Below are 26,434 nucleotides of genomic sequence, written 5' to 3' on the forward strand. Positions count from 1 at the left end.
AATAATCCACCAACTGTTTCCCAAAGCGCCCCCTCGCGCCATGCCACCCTGCAGAGGCCGAGGTGCTCAAAGCTGTGGCAGTTTTTCACTGAGAGTGCAGACGACCGACGAACTGTGGTGTGCCAGGTTTGTCGCGCCAAGATCAGCCGGGGAGCCACCACCACCATCATGCGCAGGCATATGATGGCCAAGCACACCACAAGGTGGGACGAAGGCCGTTCACCGCCTCCGGTTTGCACCACTGCCTCTCCCCCTGTGCCGCAGCCTGCCACTGAGATCCAACCCCCCTCTCAGGACACAGGCACGACCGTCTCCCGCCCTGCACCCACACCCTCACCTCTGCTGTCCTCGGCCCCATCCAGCAATGTCTCTCAGCGCAGCGTCCAGCCGTCGCTAGCGCAACTGTTTGAGCGCAAGTGCAAGTACGCCGCCATGCACCCGCACGCTCAAGCGTGCACATAGCCCAATTGATCAGCCTGGAGATGCGCGCCGTATGGGCTTGTGGAAATGGAGGCTTTCAAAAACATGATGGCGGCGGCGGCTCCGCGCTACTCGGTTCCCAGTCGCCACTACTTTTCCCAATGTGCCGTCCAAGACCTGCACGACCACGTCTCCCGCAACATTGTACGTGCCCTCACAAACGCGGTTACTGGCAAGGTCCACTTAACAACGGACACGTGGACAAGCACAGGCGGGCAGGACCACTATATCTCCCTGACGGCACATTGGGTGAATTTAGTGGAGGCTGAGACCGAGTCAGAGCCTGGGACCGCTCACGTCCTACCCACCCCCAGAATTGCGGGCCCCAGCTCGGTGCTGGTATCTGCGGCGGTGTATGCTTCCTCCACTAAACCACCCCCTCCTCCTCCTACGCAACCTCTGTCTCGCAATCAAGATGTGTCAGCAGCAGCACATCGCCAGCAGTCGGTATCGCGCGGCGTGGCAGCACAGCGGTGGGCAAACGTCAGCAGGCCGTGCTGAAACTACTTAGCTTAGGAGAGAAGAGGCACATGGCCCACGAACTGCTGCAGGGTCTGACAGAGCAGACCGACCGCTGGCTTTCGCCGCTGAGCCTCCAACCGGGCATGGTCGTGTGTGACAACGGCCGTAACCTGGTGGCGGCTCTGCAGCTCGTCAGCCTCACGCACGTGCCATGCCTGGCCCACGTCTTTAATTTGGTGGTTCAGCGCTTTCTGAAAAGCTACCCACACTTGTCAGACCTGCTCAGAAAGGTGCGCCGGGTCAGCGCACATTTCCGCAAGTCCAACACGGACGCTGCCACCCTGCGGACCCTGCAACATCGGTTTAATCTGCCAGTGCACCGACTGCTGTGCGACGTGCCCACACGGTGGAACTCTACGCTCCACATGTTGGCCAGGATCTATGAGCAGCGTAGAGCTATAGTGGAATACCAACTCCAACATGGGCGGCGTAGTGGGAGTCAGCCTCCTCAATTCTTTACAGAAGAGTGGGCCTGGTTGGCAGACATCTGCCAGGTCCTTGGAAACTTTGAGGAGTCTACCCAGATGGTGAGCGGCGATGCTGCAATCATTAGCATCACCATTCCTCTGCTATGCTTCTTGAGAAGTTCCCAGCAAAGCATAAAGGCAGATGCTTTGCGCTCGGAAACGGAGGCGGGGGAAGACAGTATGTCGCCGGATAGTCAGAGCACCCTCATGTCTATATCTCAGCGCGTTGAGGAGGAGGAAGAGGAGGTGGAGGGGGAGGAGCCTGAGGAGGAGCAGGGGGAAGAGAAAGCCGGGTCCACTGCTGAGGGTACCCATGCTGCTTGCCTGTCATCCTTTCAGCGTGTATGGCCTGAGGAGGAGGAGGAGGATCCTGAAAGTGATCTTCCTAGTGAGGACAGCCATGTGTTGCGTACAGGTACCCTGGCACACATGGCTGACTTCATGTTAGGATGCCTTCCTCATGACCCTCGCGTTACACGCATTCTGGCCACTACGTATTACTGGGTGTACACACTGCTCGACCCACGGTATAAGGAGAACCTTTCCACTCTCATACCCGAAGAGGAAAGGGGTTCGAGAGTGATGCTATACCAAAGGACTCTGGTGGACAAACTGATGGTAAAATTCCCATCCGACAGCGCTAGTGGCAGAAGGCGCAGTTCTGAGGGCCAGGTAGCAAGGGAGGCACGGAGATCAGGCAGCATGTACAGCGCAGGCAGGGGAACACTCTCCAAGGCCTTTGCCAGCTTTATGGCTCCCCAGCAAGACTGTGTCACCGCTCCCCAGTCAAGGCTGAGTCGACGGGAGCACTGTAAAAGGATGGTGAGGGAGTACGTAGCCGATCGCATGACCGTCCTCTGTGACGCCTCTGCTCCGTACAACTACTTGGTGTCGAAGCTGGACACGTGACCTGAACTCGCACTGTATGCCCTGGAGGTGCTTGCTTGCCCTGCGGCTAGCGTCTTGTCAGAGAGGGTGTTTAGTGCGGCTGGGGGAATCATCACGGATAAGCGTACCCGCCTGTCAACTGACAGTGCCGACAGGCTTACACTCATAAAGATGAACAAAGCCTGGATTTCCCCAGACGTCTCTTCTCCACCAGCGGTACCTAAACAATACATAGGCTGCACCCGCGGATGGAAGCATCGTTCTCTATCACCATAAAAAACGGGGACCTTTTAGCTTCATCAATCTGTGTATTATATTCATCCTCCTCCTCCTGCTCCTCCTCCTGAAACCTCACGTAATCACGCCGAACGGGCAATTTTTCTTATGCCCACAAGGCTCAGTCATATTACTTTTGTAAACAATTTTTATACGTTTCAATTCTCATTAAAGCGTTGAAACTTGCACCTGAACTAATTTTTATTTTAACTGGGCTGCCTCCAGGCCTAGTTACAAATTAAGCCACAGCAACCAAAGCGATTAATGGGTTTCACCTGCCCTCTTAGTTGGGCATGGGCAATTTTTCTGAGGTACATTAGTACTGTTGGTACACCAATTTTTTGGGCCCTTGCCTACAGTGTAATCCTAGTAATTTTTATGGGCTTCGCCTGCACTCATGGTACAGCAAGGTGTGTGGGGTTGGCCTACACTTTTGCTACATAAATGTAACTGGGGCCTTGTCTATAATGCAACTACTGAAATGTGAAAGAGACTGTTATCTCCTTAAACTGCTGCAACGGGAATGTTACTGTGGCCTGTCTTGACTGCTACTATTACTGAAATGGAACTAATACTGTGCTCCCCCTATACTGCTGCTAGTGATATGTTACTGGGGCCTGTCTTGACTGCTACTGCTACTGAAATGGAACTAATACTGTGCTCCCCCTATACTGCTGCTTTGGAATTGTTACTGGGGCCTGTCTTGACTGCTACTACTACTGAAATGGAACTAATACTGTGCTCCCCCTATACTGCTGCTAGTGCTATGTTACTGGGGCCTGTCTAGACTGCTAGTACTACTGAAATGGAACTAATACTGTGCTCCCCCTATACTGCTGCTAGTGATATGTTACTGGAGCCTGTCTAGACTGCTACTACTACTGAAATGGAACTAATACTGTGCTCCCCCTATACTGCTGCTTTGGAATTGTTACTGGGGCCTGTCTTGACTGCTACTATTACTGAAATGGAACTAAGACTGTGCTCCTCCTATACTGCTGCTTTGAAATTGTTACTGGGGCCTGTCCAGACTGCTACTACTACTGAAATGGAACTAATACTGTGCTCCCCCTATACTGCTGCTTTGGAATTGTTACTGGGGCCTGTCTTGACTGCTACTACTACTGAAATGGAACTAATACTGTGCTCCCCCTATACTGCTGCTAGTGCTATGTTACTGGGGCCTGTCTAGACTGCTACTACTACTGAAATGAAACTAATACTGTGCTCCCCCTATACTGTTGCTAGTGATATATTACTGGGTCCTGTCTAGACTGCTACTACTACTGAAATGGAACTAATACTGTGCTCCCCCTATACTGCTGCTTTGGAATTGTTACTGGGAGCTGTCTTGACTGCTACTATTACTGAAATGGAACTAAGACTGTGCTCCCCCTATACTGCTGCTAGTGATATGTTACTGGGGCCTGTCTTGACTGCTGCTACTACTGAAATGGAACTAATACTGTGCTCCCCCTATACTGCTGCTAGTGATATGTTACTGGGGCCTGTCCTAATGCTACCGCTGAAATGTTACTAATTCTCGGCTCTGCCTATACCGCTGCTAATGCTATGTCACTGGGTTGTGGAAACGGAGGCTTCCCAAAGACATGATGGCGGCGAGGCCATTTCCCACCAACGCGGTTACTGTTAAGGTGCATATAACCACGGACACGTGGAGAGGACACGTAGTGCCTCAAGAACATCAACCCCTCCTCCTCCAACAATGAAAACATTCTTGGCAAATACCTTTGCATTGGTCCGTCTGGTGGCAGTCCAAGAATTTCACCTTTAACGACACAACAAGAGAGCCCCCCTACCATCCCCCCGCCACGGCCCACTTAATCCTGGCCACATTCCGAAAACCAACTAAATAAAACTGTGCTACTAGGTCCGCAGTCGCTACCACATTCCCACCAACGCGGTTACTGTTAAGGTACATATTACCAGTCTGACTGGGGCATGCACTGTGGGCCGAAGCCCACTTGTATTGTATCTGATGTTAGCTCTGCTGAGCAGGGCACTGCAATGGGATACATTTATGTACCACCGATGGGTTCCAGGGAGCCACCCATGCTGTGTGTCCACAGGGACTTCACATTAGGGATTTGTACCTGCCAGTGTCTATGTATTAAAAACCCCGGTCAGACTGGGGCATGCAGTGTGGGCCGAAGCCCACCTGCATTTAATCTGACGTTACCTCAGCTGTGCTGGGCAATGCAATGGGATATATTTATGTACCGCCGGTGGCTTCCTGGGACCCACCCATGCTATTGGTCCACACGGAGTTGTAACTGCATGTGTCTACTTATAGAGAACCCAAGTCTGACTGGGGCATGCAGTGTGGGCCGAAGCCCACCTGTATTTAATCTGACGTTAGCTCTGCTATCCAGGGCACTGCAATGGGATTTGTTTATGTACTGCCGGTGGGTTCCAGGAAGCCACCCATGCTGTCGGTCCACAGGGACTTCACATAGGGGATTTCTACCTGCCTGTGTCTATGTATTAAAAACCCCGGTCAGACTGGGGCATGCAGTGTGGGCCGAAGCCCACCTGCATTTAATCTGACGTTACCTCAGCTGTGCTGGGCAATGCAATGGGATTTATTTATGTAACGCCAGTGGCTTCCTGGGACCCATCCATGCTGTCGGTCCACACGGAGTTGTACCTGCCTGTGTCTACTTATAAAGAACCCCAGTCTGACTGGGGCATGCAGTGTGGGCCGCAGCCCACCTGTATTTAATCTGACGTTAGCTCTGCTATCCAGGGCACTGCAATGGGATTTGTTTATGTACCGCCGGTGGGTTCCAGGAAGCCACCCATGCTGTTGGTCCACAGGGACTTCACATAGGGGATTTCTACCTGACTGTGTCTATGTATTAAAAACCCCGGTCAGACTGGGGCATGCAGTGTGGGCCGAAGCCCACCTGCATTTAATCTGACGTTACCTCAGCTGTGCTAGGCAATGCAATGGGATTTATTTACACTACCGTTCAAAAGTTTGGGGTCACCCAAACAATTTTGTGTTTTCCATGAAAAGTCACACTTATTCACCACCATGCGTTGTGAAATGAATAGAAAATAGAGTCAAGACATTGACAAGGTTAGAAATAATGATTTGTATTTGAAATAACATTGTTTTTACATCAAACTTTGCTTTCGTCAAAGAATCCTCCTTTTGCAGCAATTACAGCATTGCACACCTTTGACATTCTAGCTGTTAATTTGTTGAGGTAAGCTTGAGAAATTGCACCCCACGCTTCTAGAAGCATCTCCCACAAGTTGGATTGGTTGGATGGGCACTTCTGGCGTACCATACGGTCAAGCTGCTCCCACAACAGCTCAATGGGGTTCAGGTCTGGTGACTGCGCTGGCCACTCCATTACCGATAGAATACCAGCTGCCTGCTTCTGCTGTAAATAGTTCTTGCACAATTTGGAGGTGTGTTTAGGGTCATTGTCCTGTTGTAGGATGAAATTGGTTCCAATCTAGCGCTGCCCACTGGGTATGGCATGGCGTTGCAAAATGGAGTGATAGCCTTCCTTATTCAGAATCCCTTTTACCCTGTACAAATCTCCCACCTTACCAGCACCAAAGCAACCCCAGACCATCACATTACCTCCACCATGCTTAACAGATGGCGTCAGGCATTCTTCCAGCATCTTTTCATTTGTTCTGCGTCTCACAAACGTTCTTCTTTGTGATCCAAACACCTCAAACTTGGATTCATCCGTCCACAACACTTTTTTCCAGTCTTCCTCTGTCCAATGTCTGTGTTCTTTTGCCATCTTAATCTTTTTCTTTTATTGGCCAGTCTCAGATATGGCTTTTTCTTTGCCACTCTGCCCTGAAGCCCAAAATCCCGCAGCCGCCTCTTCACTGTAGATGTTGACACTGGTGTTTTGCGGGTACTATTTAATGAAGATGCCAGTTGGGTACCTGTGAGGCGTCTGTTTCTCAAACTAGAGACTCTAATGTGCTTATCTTCTTGCTTAGTTGTGCAACGCGGCCTCCCACTTCTTTTTCTACTCTGGTTAGAGCCTGTTTGTGCTGTCCTCTGAAGGGAGTAGTACACACCGTTGTAGGAAATCTTTAATTTCTTAGCAACTTCTCGCATGGAATAGCCTTCATTTCTAAGAACAAGAATAGACTGTCGAGTTTCAGATGAAAGTTCTCTTTTTCTGGCCATTTTGAGCGTTTAATTGACCCCACAAATGTGATGCTCCAGAAACTCAATCTGCTCACAGGAAGGTCAGTTTTGTAGCTTCTGTAACGAGCTGGACTGTTTTCAGATGTGTGAACATGATTGCACAAGGGTTTTCTAATCATCAATTAGCCTTCTGAGCCAATGAGCAAACACATTGTACCATTAGAACACTGGAGTGATAGTTGCTGGAAATGGGCCTCTATACACCTTTGTAGATATTGCACAAAAAACCAGACATTTGCAGCTAGAATAGTCATTTACCACATAAGCAATGTATAGAGTGCATTTGTTTAAAGTTAGGACTAGTTTAAAGTTATCTTCATTGAAAAGTAGAGTGCTTTTCCTTCAAAAATAAGGACATTTCAATGTGACCCCAAACTTTTGAACGGTAGTGTATGTAACGCCAGTGGCTTCCTGGGACCCACCCATGCTGTCGGTCCACACAGAGTTGTACCTGCCTGTGTCTACTTATAAAGAACTCCAGTCTGACTGGGGCATGCAGTGTGGGCCGAAGCCCACCTGCATTTAATCTGACGTTAGCTCTACTATCCGGGGCACTGCATTGGGACAAACTGCAGAAGCAATACAGCGCTAATGAGACGTGCACAGCTACGCTAGCATTGGAGTCCGCTGTAGGCACGCGATTGCTGAGGGTTTGTGCAGAGGCCTATGTCCTGAGTGCAGTGAAAGTCCGCTTCCAGCCTAGGATTGCTCAATCTGTGGGCCGAGGCCTATGCCGCGGGCATGGTGCAAGTCTGCCATGTTTGGCCGCTCAGATCAATTTTTTGTTCATGTCTTGGGTTTCCTAGGACCCACCTATGCTGTTGGTACAAACTTAGTTCCCATTCCGGTGTTTGACCTGTCTGGCACAAAGGCACTGACTGACTTGGGTAGGGGGCAGAGCGCAGATGGCTTTCCCCTTGCAGTGTGGATTGAGCTATGCGACACCTTGACAGAATGAATACTGTGTGGCACATGGATTCCCCATTGCTATGCCCACGTTTGCAGCTCCTGATGGAGGTGGCACAGGATTGGATGTCTCATTGCTTCTGTACAGCATTGTGGTCTATCGCCCCACCCCTTTTAAAGAGGGTCGCTGCCTGGCCCTGCCAACCCTCTGCAGTGTGTGCCTGCGGTTCCTCCTCATGGCAGACGCACTTATAAGACATGAGGGTGGTGTGGCTATGAGGCCAGCGTGTGGCATGAGGGCAGCTGAAGGCTGCACAGGGACACTTTGGTGTGCGCTGTGGACACTGGGTCGTGCGGGGGGGTTGGGCAGCATGTAACCCAGGAGAAGTGGCAGCGGAGTGTCATGCAGGCAGTGATTGTGCTTTGTTGGAGGTAGTGTGGTGCTTAGCTAAGGTATGCCTTGCTAATGAGGGTTTTTCAGAAGTAAAAATTGTTGGGAGGGGGGGGGGGGCCCAGTCTTGCCGCTATTGTGGCTTAATAGTGGGACCTGGGAACTTGAGATGCAGCCCAACATGTAGCCCCTCGCCTGCCCTATCCGTTTCTGTGTCGTTCCCATCACTTTCTTGAATTTCTCAGATTTTCACAAATGAAAACCTTAGCGAGCATTGGCGATATACAAAAATGCTCGAGTTGCCCATTGACTTCAATGGGGTTCGTTACTCGAAACGAACCCTCGAGCATCGCGGGAAGTTCGACTCGAGTAACGAGCACCCGAGCATTTTGGTGCTCGCTCATCTCTAGTAAAAGCCTAAAAAAAATGTAAAAATTTTGGTATCGTTGTTACCGTACCCACCTGCAGAAAAAATTGATTGTGTCATTTATGCTGCATGATTAATGCTGTAAAAAAAAAAAAAAAAAATCTATGGCAGAATTAATGCGTTTTCTCTCCCTGCTATCATAAAAAAAATAATAAAAGTTTCACAATATAGTCTATATACCCAAAAGTTGCACTGATAAAAACTACAGTTCGCCACGCAAAAAACAAGCCCTTATATGGCTGCGTGGACTTTTGAAAAATAGAGAAGAAAATCCGCCAAAAATCGTTGCGTCCTTAAGCCCAAAATAGGCCATGTCCTTAAGTATACCCCAATTTTTTCTTAATATCCCTTCGATTACATTGTGTTCCGTATTATATTTTGTTATAAATAGTAATTTTTTACTAAAATCGTTTTTATTTTCATTTTCATATACAGCTAAAAATTTTTCGTGGGGAGTGGTCTAAGAAAGTGCTTTATCATATGCAAAATCTATTAAACTGAATGGGTATCCCTTCTCTATAAAACAATTTTTTAAAACCAATGCTTGTTGTTTAAAAGTTTCTATAGAAGAACAATTCCTTTTAACACGTTTAAATTGTTCGTAAGGGATATTTGTCTTCCAGCTTTTCTTGTGACAACATGAGAAGTTCAGATAGCTATTACAGTCTATGGTTAAGTCTATGGTTTATTTATATTTAACCCAGGGGTGTAAGTAAAGGCTCAGGGGCCCTGATGCAAAAGATGAGCTGGGGCCCCCCTCTATCTGTATCTGTACCCGTACCCATACCTAAACCATGCTGCACAGAGACATAACTTGAAGCTTCTGGGCCTCAATGTAAAACCTGTAACAGGGCCCCCAACTATAATGCTTTATTCATAGTACTGGGCTCCCTATATGGAGAAGAGGGCCCCCTAAGGCTCCTGGGCCCGGGTGCAACCGCATACCCTGCACCCTCTATAGTTACTCCCCTGATTTAACCCAATTTTGACTGCAAGGCGCTCTCCTGTAAATTTACAGGCCATCGCGAGGGACCCGAATGCCAGCTGCTAGGTAAGTATTAGACACCCCACGAGCCAGCCCCCCATGTATAAGACGCAGGTTGACTTTTAACCTGCAAAAACGGGCAATTGTGGTTTTGTTGAACAACTAGGTTCGCACCCTTTGCGGGCACTGTAATATGGCAAAAGGATTTCCCATGTGATGCCCAACCCAGTAATTTAGAAAACCACTTAAAAAAGGTCACTGTGCAGTGGCTACTTGGCTTATACAATTTAATCAAAATCTAACTAAGAGTCTCATTGTTCATGTTTATAATTCTGCTGAGAAGCAATAAATCAATGTATAATATGTGGATGTGGTCCATATCGTTTTCCCAAATGTTGGACTAAATGACATGCTACACGCAAGTTCTGTGGGTACGTAGGATTACAATGTTACTAAATTTATGTAGGTTGTTTTTTGTTTTACTACTTTTGCACAATTAAAAACATTTCTTTACAAAACTATTTGTTTTTGTGCTGCTGCATTCAAAGACCCATAGCATTTTATTTTTCCATTAATAGAGCTGTGTCACTCCTTGATTTCTGTAGAAAAAGCTATAGTTTTTTCATTATACCATTTTTTGGTTCATATGACTTTTTGATCGTACATTTTTGTAAGGTGTTGGCAATTTTGGCATAGTTTTTATTTATTTTTCTTTTCAGACGAAAAGTTTGTTTTGGTGAATTGAACTCTTGGATTGTCTTCACCGTCATTTTGCACCAGACACCAAGCAGTTGACTTGATATTACATGTTTGGGTTCAAAGCATGTTAATAAATTACTTCTGATTGGCTCAATGGACAATAGTCCATCCGGCCACACATGCGTTGGCCACTGTCATTCAGTGTTTAATATTGCAAAGTATTCTATGTCTAGAAGTAACTATATGTTCTGAACTGTTTACAATTGTAGCCTTTTTTTATTTACTAATAGATGCATATACTGATGAAGATCTGATGCTTTACTGGAAAAAGGGAAATGAGTCCTTAAAAACAGATGAGAAAATTTCATTATCACAGTTCTTGATTCAGAAATTTCATACCACATCTAGACTTGCATTCTACAGTAGCACAGGTAACTACAATATCTGACCAGAGCTGAATGTGACCAACTCATTCAGTCCTACATTAATCCACCCAATAAGGGTAAAGGATAACCTTAAAGGGGTTGTCCCGCGGCAGCAAGTGGGTCTATACACTTCTGTATGGCCATATTAATGCACTTTGTAATGTACATTGTGCATTAATTATGAGCCATACAGAAGTTATAAGAAGTTTTTCACTTACCTGCTCCATTGCTAGCGTCCTCGTTCCCATGGAGCCGACTAATTTTCGCTGTCTAATGGCCAAATTAGCCGCGCTTGCGCAGTCCGGGTCTTCTTCTGTTCTCAATGGGGCTCCGTGTAGCTCCGTGTAGCTCCGTGTAGCTCCGCCCCGTCACGTGCCGATTCCAGCCAATCAGGAGGCTGGAATCGGCAATGGACCGCACAGAAGCCCTGCGGTCCACGGAGGGAGAAGATGCCAGCGGCCATCTTCAGCCGGTAAGTAAGAAGTCACCGGAGCGCGGGGATTCAGGTAAGCGCTGTGCGGATTTTTCTTTAGGTCCCTGCATCGGGGTTGTCTCGCGCCGAACGGGGGGGGGGGGGGGGGGGTTGAAAAAAAAAAAAACCGTTTCGGCGCGGGACAACCCCTTTAAATGAAATTTCTATTTTTATTTTCTAATAACTGCTAGCTGACTGCTATTTTTATTTTCTTTTTTTAAAGGTTCACTCCAGTGAAAACACTTTTTTTCATTCCTGCCCCCTCACTTGATTGCCTGTCATACAGGTCTCCTCTGTGTATTGTAGTCATTTCCATGCAGTGCAGCTATCTGTTTAATGCTTATCAGGCACAAGCTTGAGATTGAGATATTTTACTTTAACTTTCTAATCAATCAGATGATGCATCAGCACAGTATTAACTAGAAGCTATACAATTGCTGGGGGAAACAATTTAATTATCATTTCCTTCTGTATTCAACTAAATAAGCTACAGACCATAAGCATACAGCCAGGAGGATGAACTGTTTCCTCCTCTATTATAACCGTACGTCAGGAGCTGTGTGATCATCATCAGTAACTGTGAGTCTTTGTCCCTCTCTAAGCAGTTTCTGTTGTAGGTTCCATTTAACAACATAACATAGACTGTGGAATTGACAAGTTTCAGATAGCATAACCCCAAGTAAATCTGAGCTGCTCAGAATTGAGATCATATGACCATTTGAGGAGAAAGAAGTCTAGGTTTCAGATAAAAAGGAATAACTAACCAAGGTAACACTAGCTCACTTACATATACTAGGGGGATAGCTACACAATGAATGAAAAAAAAAATCACTGGAGTGGTCCTTTAGAATAATATCCAAATACATCAGTGCTACGCAAGCTCTGGCAAAGTAACACTCCTCCTCTCCAGGCTTGTATTTAGAGGTGGTGCTGTCCTAGACACAGAGTCTGAATATGCCCTATATAAGGCTGCATTCACACTGTGCTTTACTGTGCATTCAGCTTTCCTTTCCAACGGTTCTGTCCGAGTCACTGAAAACTGCATTTAGACAGAACCCTGGATGAAGTGATAGATTTTAATTAGACAAATGGAAGCCAAAGATTTCTCCATTTCACATAGTTTCCATTATTTTCCATTTATTTTTGAAGACAGAATAGCATAGTTGACTACGCTATTCTGTCCTCCAAAAATAGCTCATTACAGTCTGTGTTTCCATTTGACTCATTAAAGTCTACAGTTGTATTGAGGGTTCCATCTGAATACCCTTTTCAGTGATTGAGATTGAATCCTGGGACGGAATGCCATAGTATAATGAATGATGCTGTGTGAATGAACCCTTAGGCCCAACGTCCACGGGAGGGTTTGATCCCGTGTGGGTAATCCTGCACGGAATCCAGCCCTGCCTGCAGACAGTGAGCCCTGCGTACCTGTATTATTCTGGTGGTGGCATACACGCGGACCTCTCCAATTCCAGGTTCGCTGTACTGCATGTTCCTCATGGCTCTCCATTGGACATGAGCAGTACAGTTTTTTTTTTAAATCTCCTGCTTTCCAGCAGGATCCACCGTATGTCCGTGTGCTCCATGCGGATTTCGCAAATCAAATTTGCCCGTGGACATTGGGCCTTAATCATACTTTTGAGAATGGATATCAGGGACATTCTAAAAAGGTGCAAAAGCAGCATTACATATGCTCTGCCCATTTATATACACTATGCACCCCAGCCTACGATATTTTACCAGACCCCATAATGGGTCTGGTAAAATATCCTATAAACCCAGTCCTGTAAATACAGGCCTTAGATCAGACTCCCTAAACAAATACTGATACTAGACCCCATAAATACAGATCCTTAGTCCTGACTCCCTCCTTACTACAGATCCCAGATCAGAGTACCCCTCAATATAGACTCCAGACCAGATATGTGGATTCTCACGTCATCCCGTTCCTACAGTCCTCTTGTCTTTCCGACGCCACTATGTTCCACAGACATAATCCTGGTGCAAGAACAGCAGTCAGGAGTGAAGTGAGCTGCAGCAGAGGTGAGTATATATTTTTTTTAAAGGGGGGCACCCAGGAGATTTGCTGGCACTTTTTCTGTGGGGTTTCCCTGACATTCCGGACATTAGCAACTATGTATTTGTGTGCACTGTGGGTGACATTTATTGATGGCAAACACATATATATAGTTTTTAAAAAAAATTTTTTAAAGGCATGTTTATTGGGCATTTTCATATAATACAGTACAAATGGAAAAAGGAAAGAAATATCAGTAATATTTCGCAAGATTTGGTCATCAGAACTTTTGTCAGACCTTTATAGTTGCCAATACCCTCTTATTTTTCTCCCACCCCCTCCCCCAGAAACCAAGATTCCAGATCTGGGGAATCACAACAATAAAACAAAAAAAATTACCTATGACACAACTGACAGCATAACCAACACTCAGTATCCTTGCATATAGTGAGAAGTAAAAAAAAAAAAACAACTGTACTGTGTATGACCAATGGGTGAGTGTCCGTGGTCATTCGCAATCCAGAAGAACAGAAGGTATGCAGGGTCGCTGGCTGGGGTTAGAGTTGGATTCCGCTGTGGGCTCCTGTATGCGGAATCTGGATCGCCTGTGTGCCACCTGCCTAAGAGAAGAGACCTTCAATTTTTTCAGGGAAGAGGAACTTGTCAGATACAACTGATGTAGTATTAGGGCAGTCAACTCATCGAACCCATATCTTGGTGAAATTGGCAGGGCAACCTCTGACCATATATGTCAATTTGTATAAAGGGATGACCCCATTCACTTCACTCTGCCAGGCAGCTCTAGTGGGTTTTTTAGGATGCTTCCAGTTGAGCAGTATAACTTTTTTAGCATAAAAGAACAGCAATTTGGCACATACATATATTTACCCTTACACACAAATGTAGATCTATGTAGATACAGCTTTACTCACAGAAACAAATGCATATACTGTATATCTCTGTATCTCCAGATGCCTCTCCTCTTTACACCTTTGGTGTGGAACAATAGGCAGTCTTAAAGCCCTGCAGTGGAGAACAGAGAAGCCTGAGAGTTAGGAGGTCATTAACTGTTTTGTGACCAAACCTCCCTACAACAGTTCTAGATGTTATCAGCACACATCTGTTGGCTGATTTTATTGCTTAACTTCTTTCAGAGCAGGAAAGTTAACAGCACTAATCTTATACAAACACAATAGACTAATAGTATTAGCTGTAAAATGCCAAACCCCCCCCCCCCCCCCACCAACATACCCACCCCTTCCCATTCTTTTGAATGCCCTAGGTACGTGCCTTCAAATGTCTTGTTATAAATACTACCCGCGTCCTCCCTAGCTTGTTGCTTAGTGCCCTTCCAAGTTTATGGTATGCTTGAATGACATTAAGTAGGGAACCTAAAGTGTATCTTATCAATTTTAATTTTTTAGTTGATTACAATTTATTAAATATATGCCATGAAAGTCTGATAGACGTAGGCCCTATCTCTGGGACCCAGTCTGGTTAAATATGGTAGTTGGAGGTAGCTAGGATTTACAGAAACAACCAAGTGGACTTTGCTATGCCATTTCTAAAACGCCTATAGAAGTCAATGGGAGTTAGGCAAAAGTGTGACACAGCGAGCTGTTTCTGTAACTCTGGAGCTGTAGAAACAGTGTAGCTCATTATGCTATGTTGTTTACATAACTCCCATTGACTTCTATGGGTGTTGCAGAAACAGCCTAGATCACCACCCTTGGCCATTGTATTCATCTAGGCCAGATGTGGTGTGGGTTTAAACTAAAGATAGGTGCAGGTTCCAGAGCGGGGGCCCACAACTATCAAATTTTCCCAGCTTATCTTGTGAATATGTTATGAAAGTCTCAGACGGTTATACCCCCATAATAAATTGTAATTAGCTAAAAAATGGAAGAAGATAAGATACACTTTAGGTTTCCTACTGTGTCATTCAAACATACCATAACCTTGGGTGGGCAGACATGTTATGTGAACAAGTGCTGATATTTCAAATGACTGTAATTTGTTACAACTGTAGGGTTTCTCTATAACATGTTACTTTTTCTTATAGGATGGTACAATCGCCTGTACATTAACTTCACATTGAGACGTCACATCTTTTTCTTCCTGTTGCAAACTTATTTTCCTTCAACTCTGATGGTCATGCTTTCCTGGGTCTCTTTCTGGATAGATCGCAGAGCAGTTCCTGCCAGAGTCTCTTTGGGTAAGACAGCATGGAAGCAGTATTGCTAACGAATTGTCTCTGGGTCACATTAACCCCTTATTGACCACCCCATAGTGTTCTTACATCCTGCTTTAGTGGGCTTTAACCCCCAGGGCCGTAAAAACACGCTCGCTCTGGGGATTGAAGCCACGTGGGCTGTGGATATGTCAGCCCCATGCTGTCGGTTCCCAGAGGTAGCCAACAACCTGGAGCTGTCATGGGGAGCCGCAGGAAGCCCCCCTCCCGGTCACGCGATTGCCGGTGTCCAACCGGATACCGGCAAACGCATAAAAGTGAAAAAAAAGTAAATAAAAGTTAAAGATTCAGCTTCCCTCATGGGTCGGATCCATGTGGGGAGCTGAAAGCACTCCCCGTCCTCCGCGATGTCCTGCAACATTCTGATCCTTCCTGGACCTGACGTCATCTTCTGCACATGCGTGCCAAACGTCATATGTCGGGAGCATGCACAAAAAGACTCGAAGCCCAGGAAATTTAAAATACCTCTGCTTCCGGCTACCATGTGTAGCTGAGAGCAGAGAGATATCACCGGCAACCGCATGCATGATTGCTGTTATCCAATGGATAATGGCAATTATTTAAAGTAAAAAAAGTGTTAAAAAAAAAAGAAAAAAAAAGTTTTAAAAGTTGAAGTTTAATCTCCCCTCATGGATCATATCCGTGAGGGGAGATGAAATTACATACCTAATGCCCCTGGATTTATCCATGTATCTTACCACAGCTTCTGCCCACGTACCCATCGCCAAAATGGTGGCCGCATGTATAAAAGCCGCGGATTGCCGGGGTAATTTAAAATCTCCCTGCTCATAGCTACTAAACATAGCCAAGAGCCTGGAGATTTTACGGGGGCCATGGTACGTGGTTCTTGGTTATGTTAAAGTTAAAAAACAGTTGAAGTGTAATGCTCCTTTCAGTTTGGGCCCCGTTGTGCATACAAACATAAGATTAGGGCCACAATGGGTATGTCTCTGAACACAGGCCAAATAGGGGGATCCATTTTGGGGTAAAAGACTTCATTCATATGTTTTACTGTACAAAAAAAACTTTTTAAAATGACACAATTGCCGAAACGACGAAAATTGTAATTTTTTCCTTTTGCTTTGCTTACATTCATTCAAAAACTGTGGGGTCAAAATACGCAGTACACCTACATGGATTCATTAAGGGGTCTAGTTTTTAAAATGGGGTCTTTGTGGGTGTTCTCTGTCATTTTGGCCGCTCAAGGGCTCTACAAGTGTGCAATGGGGCCTGAAACACCTTTAAGCAAAATGTCTGTTCTGAAAGCCACCTGCTGCTCCTTTTGTTTTGGGCCCAGTTGTGCATACAGATATAAGATTAGGGCCACAATGGATGTATTTCCCGAACACAGGACAAACTGGGGTATTCATTTTGGGGTGCAAATCCTCATTTCCATGTGCACTATAGAAAAAATCCTATCTTTAACTCCTTAATGGCTCTTTTTTTCTCAGTTTGCATTTTTTCCTCCCCCCTTTTAAGAAATCATAACTCCTTTATTTATCCATCGAGGTTGCTGTATGAAGGCTTGTTTTTTGTGGGAAGAGTTGTATTTTTCAATGGTGGAATTTAATGTTCCATATAATGTAGAGAAAAAACTGGGGTAAAATGAAAAAAAAACATGACATTCCGCCATCTTTCAGTGAATTTTGTTTCTACGGCACACAAATTGCAACAAAAGTGACATGATAACTTTATTTTATGGGTCAGTACGATTACTCCGCCGCCAAACTTGTATAGTTTTTTCTTTACTGTACTTTTATTGTTTTCAGACATTTAATTTTTTAAAATTATTTTCTGCTGCCATCTTTTACTACGTAGTTGTGCGAGTGCTCATTTTTTGCGGGACTTCCTGTAGTTAACGTTGGTACCCTTTTGGAATACATACGACTTTTTCATCACTTTTTATTGCATTTTTTCTAGGTGACAGGGTGACTGAAAAAGTGCATTTCTGGCGTTCTTTTTTTAAATTTTTGTTTGGACAACGTTCACCGTGCGGGGTAAATAATGCACTACTTTGATATTTATGGACGTGGTGATACCAAATATGTATTTTTGTTTTATTTATTAGATTTTTTTATTATAGATTTGGCAAAAGGAGGGGTGATTTAAACTTGTATTACTTTTTTTTTTTACAATTAGTAAAACTTTATTGATGTGATTTTTACCTTCTTTTTTAGTCCCCCTATGGACCGACAACTAGTGATGCTTTGATCGCTACTGCAGTATGATGTAATGCCATTGCATTACATCATACTGCAATCTGACAGACAGTCTATCAAGCCACTCCACGGGGATGGCTTGATAGGCAGTCTGCCAAGGCAGCCCTGGGGCCTTTCAGCAGGACCCAGGCTGTCATGACACTCGCACGGCTCCCTGCAATCTCACTGCGGGGGGCTGTACAGGACCCCCAACATCATTTAGGGGATTTAAGTGCCACTGTAAGAATTGACGGCTGTATTTAAAGGGTTAATAGCTGCGATCACCTGCACAGCTGATTGCAACTATTGCCCACGGGTGTCAGCTGTAATAAACAGCTGGCGCCTGTGCTGTATGAAGAGAGATCGCCTGTGATCTCTCTTCATACATACCCTAACGCTGCATAACGTAAATGTACGTTTTATAGCAGGAAGTAGTTAAAATGACATATTTGCAATAATATGAAATTTTATTTTCTCTCCTCTAAATTGAATTAATTCCTGAAAAGAAACTGTGGGGTCAAAATACTCATGACCCCCCTCAGTGAATACATTAAAATGGAAATGTGTATTTTTTAAAATGGGGTCGTTTGTGGAGGTATCTATCATTCTGACATCTATGAGCCTTTGAAATCTTGGCTTGGTGCCGGAAAACAAAATGTTCCTCACAATGTTAATAATCAATGTTAAATTGATACATCTCCTAAATAGTTAAAAAAAAACTGAACTTCCCAGTGTGCTTCTAGAATAAAGTAAACAGATGGAATTATATATATTTATACATATAACATTTGATTGATATATATCTCTTTAAAAAATTGAGATATTGCAGTTACATATACACAAATTCTATCGGTCTATTTTTACCACCTAAATGAAGTACAATATGTGGGAAAAAAAACAATGTCAGAATCACTTGGATATGCAAAACTTTTACGGAGTTATTCTATGTTAAAGTGACATGTCAGATTTCCAAAATTTGGCCTGATCATTTAGGCGCAAACAGGCTTGGTCACTATGGGGTTAAGAAAAAACAAATGTAACTTAGAGGTACAAATCGTAGGAACACATATCAACTTTGCAGTTGAAAAAAAGGACTGAAATACTATTAAAGTGTTGATTAACCTTCGATCAGCCTACTGATAGTTATATTACGAAGCTCCTTTAATAGCAATTTCATAACATAATGTTTATTGCAATTGGTTTCAGGAACATTTTATTAATGCACATGGCTGACACGTGATCTGACCTGAAGGTTATAGAGAATACATTTCACTCCATATGGTATATTTAGCCATTTAGGTTCACTTAAAAGCGGCACAGTAATGAATTTCTACAGTGTCAAATATATTTATAATCTGTGCACCGAAACATCACAGAAATGGATACTTGGTACTACAATCCTAAGGTTTGTTTGTGTTACAAATACAGTAGATTTCAAAAGAAATCTACACATATGAGTTTTCAAAGATAATGCCACTCTTATATTTTGGTATGCAAATTCTAAAAAAGGGTTTATAAAGCCATAAATTGTGGTGAATCAGTGTTATAAGGTAATGTAGTCCAAAGTAAACTTCCTCTGTAACAGGTTGTATATTGTAAATGAGGTTGAAAAATGATGCAAGGTCATCAAGTTTATTGTCATATTGAGGTCATTAATGTCAATTAAGAAATATTACTGCTTGGTTTTTACATAGGTATAACCACAGTGCTGACCATGTCCACCATCATTACCGGAGTAAACGCCTCTATGCCTCGAGTGTCATATATCAAAGCTGTGGACATCTTCTTGTGGGTCAGTTTTGTGTTTGTCTTTCTATCGGTGCTAGAATATGCAGCTGTGAATTACCTGACCACAGTGCAAGAGCGGAAGGAAAGGAAGCTAAGGGAAAAGGTGGGTAAATTAATACAATTTTACATTCAGGGCTAAAACTTAATTCACTGCCATTGGCCAGTAGCAAAATACCCTGACCAATGCAGAGTACCCTTTTGGTGCTTCTTAGGATCAAGAGATTTGTTTTTACTTTTAATCTATAGAGCTGACTGACATGAAGACCGCGATGATAATTCTAAGAAGACACGGATAATTCATAGTAAAATAAGCTTTCAGAATTAAGCAATAGCTCTTTTAGGCTATCTATCTATCTATCTCTCTATCTGTCTCTCTCTCTCTCGTGTAAACAAGCTGAAAGTGCAGACAGATAAAATGTATATATTAGCGTGACCCTGAATTAAAGTGACAATTGTTATGCTGTAGGTTTCTTATATTTTAGCTATACATTTTTATTTTTACAGTACATTAGTAGATTATGCTCTAAGCAAAGCACTGTACTGAAGTGCAATGACCTGTGTGAAGGAATTTCTAGCTAATAAACTCACAATAAGGATTTAATTAACCATAATAATCGTATTTTGAGGACATATTGTTCATACAGTAGATGTGCATATGTTTCATTTATTAAATACATAGCTCATAGTCTTTTTTAATTGCCTTTGCTTTAATGATCATTAGTAATATAAATTTACATAATGTATTTTCTCTAACAAAGAACTGCAAAGCTGAGGAATATTGTTATCTATCGATCATTATCATGAAGAAAGTAGTTATATTTTTAACCCCTTAAAGGACCAGGTTTTTTTCACCAGACACTTATTAGAGATTTTACCCTTCCAGCTACGAAAATTATTTTTCCTGCGTTTTTCATTCACATTCTCTGTTTCATCTATAGGAGCCCCAGTAACAGGAAAAAGCATTTCCCTCTAGTGGCAATAGTCACTAACATAGCTGATCAGGGTCTGCTAAAACCTGGCAGCTCTGCTGTGACAGGGGGACACCTGGTTGTCATGTGATCAGCGGGTCGCATTGTGAAAGTAATACTTCCACTTTTTAGTACATAGAGCTCATTGAACGCTGTGTAGCCAGGAATGAGAATGCAGTAGCGGTTAAAAGCCACTTCTCCCTTTTCCTCCAGGTCCTCTGCTTTGTCTGGCAACTTAAGACTCAACCTACTCCTGCTTGGTTGCAGGAGCAGAGGTTTTAATCCTGTGCTGTACATCTGCTATCAGCGGGGATAAAAGGCCAGGATCAAGCACCATATATTTACTAAAATAGAAAGGACTTCATAGCAGAAATCATAATTTCTGGGTACTGATTCACCACTTACCCATATAAAGTATATTAGCGGCATTTGTTCCAATTCCCTCTCATAGGACAAGGAAAGCATGACCTCTATGTACTAGCATTTCTATTCCTGAAGAGGAAGTTCATTACTGAGGATATGGCCAAAGTAAGCTGGGAACTCTGTCCACCATGAGTCCTATAGGAGCTGTATGGGCTGCCTCTTTAGCAACAACATATTTGTAAAAGCCATAAGAAAACATCTTATATGCTGGTTCTTTAATTGTTTAGTACTTTCCAACAACTCAGTGCTGTGTCTTTTTTTTACATCTATGCTGTCTGTTATCATTTTTAAAGTGCAATGATGAATGATTTTAAGAAATGTAATACATTTGTAACTTTTTTTTCTAGTTTCCCTGTACATGTGGAATGTCACACACGAAAACAATGATGCTGGATGGAATTTATGGTGATCCTGACTCCAACAGTCTGGCTGGATACACCAAGAGTCAAATTGTAACAGAAGATGTAGAGAAGCAGGTGGTGCACCTGGCCTTGAGTCCAAATTCTAGTGCCTCCCGAAAGAAAGGAATTAAGGGTCATGTTGGTTTCCGTTTAATGCAACATACTCATGCCATTGATAATTATTCCCGGATGATTTTTCCAGCATCATTTATATTTTTTAACTTGATATACTGGTCTGTCTTTTGCTAGATATCTATACTGGGGCCTCTCATTTCCCTCTATATTTTTCACAATGTGAATAACAGATATGTAAGGGTTGGCTTGTCAGTTGCCTTTGCCATAGGGTGTGTTTGAAATACCTCCAAACAGGCAATATAACAATGTACTAAATGGTGCAGTACAAAGCCAAGTCATAGGCTAGATTACAAAACCATAAACTGTCATATATATTTATCAATTGTATAACTTGACATAAATTTACATAAATATGTACAATTGGAACTGACCATAGATGGACAAAACTGAACACCATTGGAATAAACGACTTGATGGTACTGGTGGTAATGGAAATATCTAAAATGCACATGAGTGTGTACCTACACTTTCATCAGTGCTTTAGAAAATTATGTAGCGTATATATACAGAGCGCTGAGGTCTGCGATTGGCTGCAGCAGCTTGTGACATCTTGTGAGCTGACTGCAGACCCAGCACACAGGAGCAGGCTTGTTTATTATGTGTTACCATGTGGAACCTGTTTTTTTTTTATCTTGGACAATCCTTTTATAATACTTTCTTAAGGCCCTTTTACACCGGACGAATGTCAGGCAAACGATGCCCGACACTTGTCCCTGTGTTTCCTTGCTCCCGTGCTCCTGCACGGGAGCTACGAGAGCTGGCTGGTTCATGGAGCGACCAGCAGGGGGGCGGGGCAGTGCAGAAGGTTTCTCTCCTGTGCTCCGTAATGCAGCATAAAAGATGAGTGATGAAGCTCATCGTGCAGTTTAAACAGCGCCGTTCAGTAGCGAACAGCTGCTGTGTTATCTCAATGGAGGGTGATGAGGGAGCCAGTGGAGAGAAATCTCCTGCACTGCCCTGCCCCCTGCTGGCTGCTCCGTGAACCAGCCAGCTCTGCTAGCTCCTGTGCAGGACATTCGTTCTGTGTAAATGGACCTTAACATTGATTACATTTGCAGCCTATATAACTATGAGGCTTGGGCTACATTTCAACTTTTGGCTGTGACTGAGGTTGCACAACAAAAAATTGCTGTGTATCTCTGTGACCTTGCAATCACATTGAGGTCAATGGGGTCTTGGTTGCTGCAATTACGGGTCACGAAAAAATTCAACCTCAGTCGTAGTGAACTGCAATTCTCAGTGTGCATGTTTGGTTGTAGGCCTACACAGTGATTTTTGGTTGCGCAACCGCAGCCGTGGCCAAAAATCACCACGTAGCCCAAATTTTAAACTTACAATTAAATAAGCTATACTTCTGAAATACTGAAATGATTGTGATAGTAAGTTTATAGTACATAATCTATGTAATTTATAAATATAAAATTCATTATTCCTTTATTATTTATTAAGAGTAACTTAGAAATGTAACAAAATGTAACTTTATTTTTGACACGTTCTGATGACTTTCTATGCTGCAGTTTGCTTACCCTTTCAACTGCTTTACAATAGGTTTAGTTGTGTTAAAGGGGTTTTATAAGTTTCGACAATCTGATGCCATGGCATCTGGCAGGTGATGACCCATCCGGACGACCTAGTGACTTCCCTTAAACCGGTCACGTGGGCTTCTAATCTAGAAGTCCCAGGCAGGTTTACAGGACATTATCAGTGATGTCCCCTTTGGGCCTTGTATTGGCTGCAGCAGTCACGCGAGTAAATGACCCACATTACTGTTGCAGAGTTTGTCAACAGAAGACTAGAGTACCAGGAGAGCGCAGCGGGGCAGCATCGTGGCAGCGAAAGTACTGTTCTTTTTTATGTACTCTGCACCACCAATCCCCTCCTCACTGCCAATAATGTACTTGGAGAACCCCTTTGAGATAAGATAACAAATAGCTTTTGAATGGCTTAAAATAAATTTTAGAAAAAAAGTTATCATAATCAAGTTAAACTTTGCTACATGTGAATATATCCAGAATTTTGTACAGATCAAATTCATATAATGTATTTAAAAGGGCTAGAGCTCCATCTTTCTGTTACAGAGATTCAAATTCCCTGCATAGCCATACATATACATGGGTATCAGTATAGGAGATGCAGAGGGTGCAGTCACACCTGGGCCCAGGAGCTCTAGGGGGCCCATAAATACTCTCTTCCTCACATTGCAAACCAATACTATCAATGAAGCTTTATAGTTGGGGCCCAGATCCATATTTTGCACTGGGGCCCAGCAGCTTAAAGTTACACCTCTGCTTACATGAAATATTTTTTGCTGCTTGCAGCCACTAATGGAGGGGGTTACTGTATTCAGCTCACAGTGAATTCAATAACAAAATATCTATGCAGTAAATTCTGTCTTCAAGTAGGCAGCTAGAATTTTATAATTAAAAGGGGTGGTTATAAGCCCTATCCTGGCTTATAGTGAATTGGAACAAAAATTAAAATTCTATTAAAAGGTCGAGATTTACATTGCTCAGAGATTGACCTCCAGATAAGTCACTGCTCATTGAATTATGTATGTGTAAGGGATTAGAGCTTTGTTATATAAATGTTCAATATTAACTAGCTTATATACCAGGCATTTCCCAGGTTTCTGACATGGTTGATGCACTGGCTTTTTCCCTCTCTTTTGAATTTGAGCCTCATGCTGTTCTGAGGTCTCTGCGGCCCTTGATGTCCTGGCTCTTTCCCTCTCATTCTTAAGTTATTGGTCACATTGTTCGCTTGCCTCACTTGTTAGCATTTATTCTAATTTCTTTGATTTCGGCTGGGCTTGTCCGATGGGTTTCTGTTTTATCAGGAGCACTCTGAATTCACCACACATCTAAATTATTGACTATGCTGAATTACAAAGCATTTTAATTTACCATAGATTATACAATAGGCCTTATTTATTAAAACTGAAAAAAACAGTGTTTGTTGCACATAGCAACCAGTCAATATTCCTTAAGCTGCTCTAATAACATGAAATCTGTACTGTAATTGATTGCTAGGAGCAAAAAAACTGTTTCACACCTTACCACCCCACCCTCACAGTATTTTAAAGGGGTATTCTGGGACATTTAGATTTTTTTCTATTGATGGCTGATGGCACTCCAAGCTACAGATTTCCATCAATCAGCTGACTCCTGTGGCCGGTCATTGCGATCAGCGCAGAATGCACTGACCATATAAAAAAGCGGCTCGGGTTGGTATTGCAGGCACAGCTTCCATTGAATTCAGTGGGAGCTATGTTGGTTTAAAAAAATTCCCAGAATATCTCTTTAAGTTGGATCATGAAGAGTATGTGTACCTAGTTCTATGAAGGCACGTAGAAGCCTATGAAGAATTAAAAAAAAAAAAGAGTATACAAATAAATTTTCACTTTTATAAATAGATAGCTAGATTCTTTGTCAAGTAAGGTAAGAAAAGAATGTGCTGTATAGAGATTTTTTAATTTACAAGCAGTCAACACTGTTTTCGAACAAGCATATACAATCCATGTCATAGAGCAAGTCTGAAAAGCAGCAACACCTAGAAATATTTTTTACTTCTGGAGATGTAAGATGTTATGTATATATGTATAGAACATGTAAAATAATTTTTTATGTTCATATCATTGATCACAGAGTGTTTGCAGTACAATGACTTATACCTATAACTAAGCATTGCTTAATGAATAAAGCTGGATGATAAACCATGTATATGTATTAATGTTTATTGGAGTCATTTTCATGTCTTCTTTCTGCTGGATATGGTAATTGTATAATGCATTGTAGTGGGGTATAATAGATTATATGCAAATTATTATGGTTTTAATTTAGCAGCAATCAGATGGATTCATATGTTTATCTTTAAAATGTCATGTACAGTATAAAGACCACGCTCAACACAAGGAACAAGGTTGGGTTGCATAATAAAAACATACATGAGGTAAATGGTTGCTGCACATCCGCCATCCATATAATAAAAGGATATTCCCACACAATACATAAAATCCTATTATAAGCATGACAACTAAAATTATATAAAAACAAGAAATTTACAAAATACTTACACATTATGTAAAACCATAAATCCAACATAAATCCAGCGCATCATTAGCAAACATGGGAGGGTTGATAAAAGCATAAATATCCATGGTCAGCCACGGTGTTAATATAATACAATAATAGGACCCATAAAGTCCTACCATAATGGTATTTCGAATAACATTAGACCTACAATGTACTATCGCTGATAATCTAAATGCGCAACAATAGCTGGAAGAGACGGGAGCAGTGCTCTGAGCTCCCCCCCCCTCTATGTCTTCTCTCCACCCCCTCTCCGCCCCTCTGCACTATTTGCAATGAGGGGAGGCGGGAGAGGGAGGAGCTAATTCCTGGAACTTAGCCCTGCCCCTCCTCTCATTGCAAATAGTGCAGAGGGGCGGAGAGGGGGTGAAGAGGAGGCAGAGAGGGGGCGGAAGATCAGAGTACTGCTCCTGGCTCTTCCAGCCTTCTCCCCCTGCAGAAAGAGACGCGGTATATCGGCCGGCGTGAATACGTGGCCCTCCCATGTGCCAAAACAGCAGTTTCTATCCACATATAGGACATTTCCATCCTTGGGAGAAATTGGCTAAGAAATTGTGGGGTGATTTTTCTCCTATTGCTCCTTGCGAAAGTGAAAAGGGTAGGACCAAACAAACTTTTAAAAAAATTATAATTGTTGGGGAGCGTGGCCCGGATGAGGAGCTGACTTGCCCCTACTTCTCCCTTTTTATTCTGTTCAGCGACCACCAAAACAGCTCATAAAACCAATTTCCTATTGTGAAAGATACCCTTCCTTAAACAACATGCCGAAACGGGGAAAAGGAGCTTCTCCTAGAAAGCTCGCTGAGTTTTACCTCGCACGAGGTGGAAGACAGGAGCTTTAAAAATGACCTACCCTGGTCCATCCACTCCCCATGTGGGACGGAGCCTGCAAACCCCTTGCTGACCTTAACAAAGAGCGATGGAGGCAGCAGCCGCGGACAAGAGCCACCAAAATCCTCTGTAGGTAAGAGCAATGCTTGTCATGCTGCCTCTCCTTTAGTATCCCCTGATGAACTC

At 43.3% G+C, this 26,434-nt stretch overlaps 1 protein-coding gene across 1 annotated transcript in view; it reads left to right on the plus strand.

The window, feature by feature from the left end:
* Positions 1 to 21,443, plus strand: part of LOC136611713 (gamma-aminobutyric acid receptor subunit rho-2-like) — a 271,782-nt gene extending 250,339 nt beyond the window's left edge. The window contains exons 6-9 of the mRNA XM_066591511.1: positions 10,542 to 10,682; positions 15,228 to 15,380; positions 19,309 to 19,505; positions 21,141 to 21,443. Of these exons, the coding sequence (XP_066447608.1) occupies positions 10,542 to 10,682; positions 15,228 to 15,380; positions 19,309 to 19,505; positions 21,141 to 21,443 (794 nt within the window). The remainder of the gene's footprint in view (positions 1 to 10,541; positions 10,683 to 15,227; positions 15,381 to 19,308; positions 19,506 to 21,140) is intronic.
* The last annotated feature ends 4,991 nt before the right edge of the window (positions 21,444 to 26,434 follow it).

This window comes from Eleutherodactylus coqui, chromosome 1 (assembly GCF_035609145.1).
Source record: "Eleutherodactylus coqui strain aEleCoq1 chromosome 1, aEleCoq1.hap1, whole genome shotgun sequence".
Classification (NCBI taxonomy): domain Eukaryota; kingdom Metazoa; phylum Chordata; class Amphibia; order Anura; family Eleutherodactylidae; genus Eleutherodactylus; species Eleutherodactylus coqui.